Genomic DNA, 7,351 nt, shown 5'->3' with positions numbered 1-7,351 from the left:
TTTTCAACTGTTTGATTTCTTTTAATATTGAAAAACACACACTGCACCTTTAGTGTGTTTGCATGCATGTTTTTTGGTCTGGTCTCTTCCTCCTCTCTCATTTCTCTCTAAAGTGAGTCTCTTGCTGAAGTCATGTTCCTTTGTGTCCGGTTCATGACACAGCCATAAAGGCACTGTAAGGCTAACGAGGGCTCTCGCAGTGAAAATCAGGAAAACACCACTTAAAGGGGTCATATGATATTGCTAAAAAGAATATTATTTGGTGTATTTGGTGTGATGAAATGTGTTTATGCGGTTTAAGGTTCAAAAAACATTATTTTCCACATACTGTACATTATTGTTTCTCCTCTATGCCCCACCTTTCAGAAATTCGTCGATTTTTACAAAGCTCATCAGTCTGAAAAGCGAGGTGTTCTCTGATTGGCCAGCTATTCTCAGTGCATTGTGATTGGCCGAATAACTCAAAGTTGTGACGGAAATGTTGCACCCCTTACCATATTTCTAGTCGTGTCCATTTTTGGAAGACCAAACAAAGTAGTTTCGCTTTCACAACGAAACACACGGCAGGCAATAAAGTGAGCGGAGGCCGGAGGCCTGCTTGAGTGAGCGAAGGCGGGCGGGCTTGAGTGAGTGGAGGCGGGTGGGCTTGAGAACGGCGCGGCCAGCGGGCTTGCGGCAACCACATGTGACGACCCCGGGCTGGACTCTGCTTCGTCGATAGTGAAAGTCGATCCGGCGATCCACAGCGCGAAGTTGATGTATTTCCTCAGCGACCAGCACGCATCAGCTCCAGGCATGATGAAGCGGATATCATCCTCGTTTGGAAGGCCAAAAACAGTTTTGCTTTCACAACAAAACACACAGCGCCTTCACGACATGGCGGCGGCGGCAACAACAATACTACAGCGAGAATAAAAGTTATGCCTTATTTCTTTGCGTGAACATTACGTTATGCAAATCTTCCCACATCGTAACGTAGACATGTGGGGGGGTGTTAGAACGAGCCGTTTTATGTAGGCGTGGTTGACTCTTAACTTTTATGAAGAATATCTTTGGATTATGAAATCTCTTTGGATTTGAGACTTTAGTCTTTGCAACTTTACAGATCTTCTTTATGCACCAAGAGCTTGTAACACTCCAAAGAGAAAGGAAAAATTGAAATCGCATCATATGACCCCTTTAAGACATCACACAGGGCTTCCTCTGTTACCGTGACAACCCAGACCGAATGAGTATACATGCTTTTCTTGTAACAAGCTGTACTGTTTGTTTCAATTTTCTTGCCAAGGTGACATGAAATTGTATTTATGACTTATTTAATGTATGTAACGAAATGTATTTGTACTGTAGCATTCAGTGGGAAATTGATCTTTATCCATATGGATTTGATTGGATTGTGGATGTTATGTGATATTATTTATCCCTACCCACACAGTCTTGGTATCATCAACAGAAAAGACAAGTAGATGAGTAACATGCATGAAAATGATTTCATGTAGTTTTTAAGGCTAAACAATAAATCAGACATCTGATTTATCATGAACACTGGATATATGGTGAACTTGAATGTTGTGTTGTAGTTGTATGTGGGTTGAATGTGTAATTTAGGGGAACAGGTGTCCATGGGTGTAGTGAATTACTCTTTCGCTCTTCACTATACATCACACAGAGAGATGCAAGGGGTCAGAGGTCTTCCTGAGTCATTATGTCTCTCTCTTTGTTGTCAACGTGTGTAGATTCTTCAAAAGTAATACCTTATGCTCTTAAAAAAGAACCTTTGGAAAAGTATTGCACATAATAATAAATTATTTGAGCTCCATTTGTTAATGTTAAGTTGCAAATTAAGTTTTTGTTTACAAAATGTAAATTGTAACCCAGTGACATTTTAAGTTCAGTCTTCTTATGGAAATAAAATTAACAGTGTATTATATTTTCCAATGTTTGTGTTTTAATTGCTTTGTTGGGCCATAATAGTAATGTCAATTTCAGTTATAGTCTTTTTTTCAACAAACCATACTGATGGATTAAATCCACTGAACTGATGTGCAACCACAGAACCCACAGACTTGTTTGTTAATGAATCTGACTTTTCTAGTTTATATTCAAAGGCAATATTTGGTGCATGGTCTGTATTAACTTAAGTAGATGCGAGCAGTTGTATCTGATTAATATCTTCTTGTAATAGATGCCTAAAAGCTTTTACCTGACTCTGGCTTATTTATAGAGAGAGAGACAACTTTGACAGCCAAATGCCTCAGGCATCCTTCCTTTACTAAAGTCAGCAGAGTGGAAGAGACAGACAGCTGCACTGTAAAACATGCTTAAATATCAAACATTTATCTTAACTTTCATGGTCTAAATTTTAACATAAATGCATATAATGCATTTGAAATCTGGAATTTAAGATTTGTTGTTTGAAGCTCAAAGAACTGGTTTTATAACTCCCTCTGGCTTTGAGGAGTGAGTATAAAGGATGGAGGCTGTGAATGTTGATGTGGATTTTGGGACGTGGTGGATTAGTGCCCAATGCAGAATATGAAAATAAACACAGATGTACATCTTTGTTTTTTGTCTATTTCAGTCACAGATGAAGACACCGTCAAACGATACTATGCCAAGTTTGAGGAGAAGTTCTTTCAGACGTGTGAAAAGGAGCTTTCCAAGATCAACACATTCTATTCAGGTATTGTTTTCCCTACAAGTCTTCAAAAATGTTGAAGAAAAAAAATGGGTAGTAACTGGTTACATGTAATCTGGATTACGTAATCAGATTCCAAAAATGAAGTACCTATAATCAGATTAAATTAGATTTTAAAATAATCTGAATCAGACTACAGTTAGGTCAAGCAAGTTAGGTCAAAGGTAATCAAAAAGTAGTCTGATTATATTACCTAAAATGTGGAATGTAATGGATTGTGTTACTAACTACAGTTTTTGTCATGTAATTTGGAATCAGTCATTATTTTCATATAGTGTTATTTATTTAATATGAAATTCTAATGATCATCATTTTTTCCCCATTGACTTGTTGGACAATTTCAAGACAAACTGACAACAAGACAAACTTTGCTGTCATCCGTTCAAAACTGCTGAAAATTCTACCATTTTAAGATGAGTGCTGTTTATATCTCCCCTACTGCAATACTCAACTGTTTTATTTAAGATATTTTGGGATAAAAACAAATCTGTGGTTCTATTATGTGTCACACCACAGGACACAGAGGTGTAAAGTTACGAATTACATTTATTCGCGTTACTGTAATTGAGTAGCTTTTTTGCGTACTTCTACTTTTTAAAGTAATTTTTAAAATCTGTAATTTTACTTTTATGTATTATAAGTATTGTACTTTGCTACATTTTAAAACACATTAATTACTGAGTAAAAAAAATCGCTCCCTTGAAACTACTGCAGTAAATAATGGGCAGGAGAACAAACTGGTGCTTAAATCACAAGAAAGATGGACGGACAAGACAGTCATTAGTGGTGCAGACCCAGCTGAAAACGAAACCCCTTCGTATTCTGCTGAAGTTGAACTCGAAGGAAATGAAGTGAAACCATGGCCATATTTAAGCTCTATTATGCAGTGTAAGCTGTGTTCGCCTTGGGAGACCAAACTAGCAGCTTATAAAATCTCGACATCAACCCTTCGCAAGGATGCAGTAGAGGTAAGCTAAATATTCCATCGTTGCACTGGTGGTTAAAATGAAGCTTTGACAGTTTAGCAAAAGGTTTTGTTAAACTGTCAAATTAGCCAAAAAGACAGTGGTGCAGGGTGTGCGATATATCGTCTGCGATAATATCGTAATTGTTGTTTTAACGATGTGCGATTTGACATTATCAGTATTTTGCCAAAAAGCAAACAAAACATTCCTACAGAGTGCCGTGAAGTCTAGCAGATTTGACTAGTGCGCGCACACATTTAGAGTGTGTTCTTTCAACGCGATTCATTCTGCTAAAATGCATTTAGAATGATCACAAAATTGAAGATATAGGGGCAGAAAATGTATATATTTATATCATTTCATATAGTTTTAGACACCTTGAGTTTTAGACACCATATTGCCTGTTTTTGCTCTATTTCAACAACAAAAATAATTCCAAACAGCCACCATAGGACAGGTTTGTGTCTCTGAGCAATGAGGTGTTTATTTCCTGAATGAATCAACCATTTAAATGATTCGGTTCAATCGCAATGACTCCCTTATTAACAGTGACTTGCTGACACCTACTGGCTTTTGATTTATTTGTATTTTTTTATCATTTCAAACGAGTATTCAACATTTTATGTAGTATATATCAAAACATTATTTGTGCATTTGTAACTGCAGGTTAAATGCATTCATGCCCTGCATCAAACGGTGTATGCCACTTCAGATGAAACTTCTGTGTTTCCTCTGATTTGCAAAGATGAATTTTGTTGATACTGATTTAATTTGCCTGGTAACAGCCCAAATGTCTTATTATTCTAAATAACTGATTCTTTTAATTAAAAACAACTAGTTTGACACCCCTGGGATAGGCCTATAAATCTCAAACTCAGTTTCTGGAGGGCCGCAGCCCTGCAGAGTTTGGTTCCAAGTTCCAACCCTGCTCCAAAACACATACAATGTAGTTTTCAAATAAGTCTAAATGATTAGATTAGCTGGATTAGATGTGTTTAATTAGGGTTATATCTAAACTGTGCAGGGCTGTGGCCCTCCAGGAACGGAGCTTGACACCCTTTCCTATCCCATTTTTGCCTCCCTCCCACTTTTAAAATGTAACTAAGTAATTTTTTCCTATGAGTAAATTTTAAATGAGCTACTTTTTACTTTTACTTGAGTAGATTTTTAGACTGGTACTTTTATTTGTACTTAAGTAAAATCTCATTAATGTAATGGTACTTTTACTTGAGTAGATTTTTAGACTGGTACTTTTATTTGTACTTAAGTAAAATCTCATTAATGTAATGGTACTTTTACTTGAGTAGATTTTTAGACTGGTACTTTTATTTGTACTTAAGTAAAATCTCATTAATGTAATGGTACTTTTACTTGAGTAGATTTTTAGACTGGTACTTTTATTTGTACTTAAGTAAAATCTCATTAATGTAATGGTACTTTTACTTGAGTAGAATATTTTCGTACTCTTTCCACCTCTGATAGGACATTACGTCACACAAAATGACAGTGACAATGACAATTATCAAAGTATTTCTATTTAATTTTGAACATGTCAAAGGAGAAAGAAAGTTTAATTTTGATACAAACAACATCAACATGTTTTTTAAACAAAACAAAATAATTTTCATCAACAAAATTCAATCTCTTACGCAATCAGTATGTTACTGAAACTCTTCTAGCCACCCTGCTGCATGTGCGGCACAGCTTAATATGATTGATATTCATTAAGATGTGGATGGATTTTTTAAAACTATATGGCTACTCTTTTTAAGGCATCATTTTGTTTCCATTTACTTTCTGCATCGTTCTCTTAGGATCTCCTCCCTTTTAGTGTCCTCTCTTTTCCACTAATTTTCCATGATTATGTAGTTTAACATGCAGTTTTTAATTAAAAAATATAATTTAGGGGTGTCACACCAAAGGACAACAAAACTTAACACTTTTGTAGTGGTTCCAAAAAGGTTAAATATTTGAACAATTCTGAGACAAAAATGTACCATGTGCACATTTCATGGGCTTAACAGGGGCTTCAGTAGTCTCAGCCTCAGACTAGATTTTCAAAAGTATGTGAACATTAAGTTTGCGCCATAGAATCTTTAAAATATGTCAGAGAGTTTTACACACCGGTGTGTTATTGTAGCGACATTTCCACGCCCCGAAAAGTGACGATGAATGAAATGAACTGTGATTGGTTGTTTGACATGTCGGTGGACGGGCCTTGGCCAATGAAACTTGCCATGGATTCCAGACCTTCAGACGTCAGTGGCTACGCGAGAATAGGGCTTCAGTAACACGACCACGAATGACACCATGTCCACCAGAGGACATGGTTTTTAGAGACAAAATGTATCAAGTTCCTGTGTTTTCAGAAATATATGGATGAAAAAAATGATTGCCATTTACTAAAATAGACACTTGTACAATTTAATACATTTTAAAAAAAATTAATAAAAATAAAAAAATGTATGCTTTTCTTTTTAATTTATAAAAGTTGTAATTTATTGAATGCTTGAGACAGTCACACCATAGGACAATTTTGAGATTTGGCTCAACATTTGTAAAAATCAAATAACACTGCTGCTTTTATAACAAAGGGTCCATGCAAGACAAAGAAATGTTTAACGATTTACTGCATTTTAAATAATGACAATATTAATTATATTCATTTTTATCTTGTGGGACAGTGAAAACGCCATGTCACATCAACAACCCATGTAGATAGTAGGGGTGACCCCGAATAGTCGAAGATTCGATGCTTCGGTAGGAGGAGCCTGATTCAACTACCAATCTCACAGTCAAATATTCGCGAGGTGTTATGAGCATGCCGTTTTGGCTATATGTGGGTGCTCAAAAGTCTGATTTCACATAGAACTACCGGTTTTCTCCCAATAAGTTAATATACATCCTATTAAAATAATGCTGTAAATAAGAATCTGAAAAGAAAGAAGCTTCAAATAAATATTTTAACGTGCGTGAATAAATCCAACCACCCCTATAGATTTAAAGGGCTCATATGATGCAATTTCAAGTTTTCCTTTCTCTTTGGAGTGTTACAAGCTGATTGTGCATTGATAAGATCCCTGAAGTTGCAAAGACTAAAGTCTCAAAACCAAAGAGATATTCTTTATCAAAGTTAAGACTCTACCATGCCCCCATATACATCTACCTCACTATGTGGAAATATTTGCATAATGCGCCCAAATGTTCACGCAAAGAAAGAAGGCGTGGTTTCAGTAACCGCAGTTAGTGTTGAAACAGCCATGTCAGGGAGACGCTGTGTGTTTCTAGGCGAAAGCAAAAGCACTTTATTTGGCCTTCCGAAAGTAGATGCATTTAGGAATCTTTAAGATTACTTGCAACAGAAGAGCAATGCATTTTATGGACGACCGTTTCGTGAACCTAGGAGAGGAGGTAATTCTGACTTTGCTATGACAATCTGGCGCTTCTGAATCAGCTACTGTTTTGTTATTAGTTTAAGTATTTGCTATTGACTGTTCAAATGCGGAGTTTTGCGCATCGTGTGTGTGTGTGTGTGTGTGTGAGTGAGAGAGTGAGAGAGAGTGAGAGCGAGAGAGAGAGAGAGAGCGAGAGAGCGAGAGAGAGAGCGAGACATCACAGTGGAGTCAGCCCTCTTAGCCGTGGCTTGTGTACTGCAAACACATACCAGCTTCATCACTGTGTCTGTCAC

General features: G+C 36.6%; 1 protein-coding gene across 1 annotated transcript in view; it reads left to right on the top strand.

The window, feature by feature from the left end:
* Positions 1 to 2,473: 2,473 nt before the first annotated feature.
* LOC107599040 (paired amphipathic helix protein Sin3b-like) overlaps positions 2,474 to 7,351 on the top strand; it is a 42,263-nt gene continuing 37,385 nt past the window's right edge. The window contains 2 exon segments of the mRNA XM_016290525.1: positions 2,474 to 2,519; positions 2,582 to 2,683. Coding sequence (XP_016146011.1) covers positions 2,474 to 2,519; positions 2,582 to 2,683 — 148 coding nt within the window.

Source organism: Sinocyclocheilus grahami, unplaced genomic scaffold (genome assembly GCF_001515645.1).
Source record: "Sinocyclocheilus grahami isolate Dianchi unplaced genomic scaffold, SAMN03320097.WGS_v1.1 scaffold259.1, whole genome shotgun sequence".
Classification (NCBI taxonomy): Eukaryota; Metazoa; Chordata; class Actinopteri; order Cypriniformes; family Cyprinidae; genus Sinocyclocheilus; species Sinocyclocheilus grahami.
Note: the sequence above shows the minus strand (reverse complement) of the source record. Positions and strands in the feature narration are given on the sequence as shown.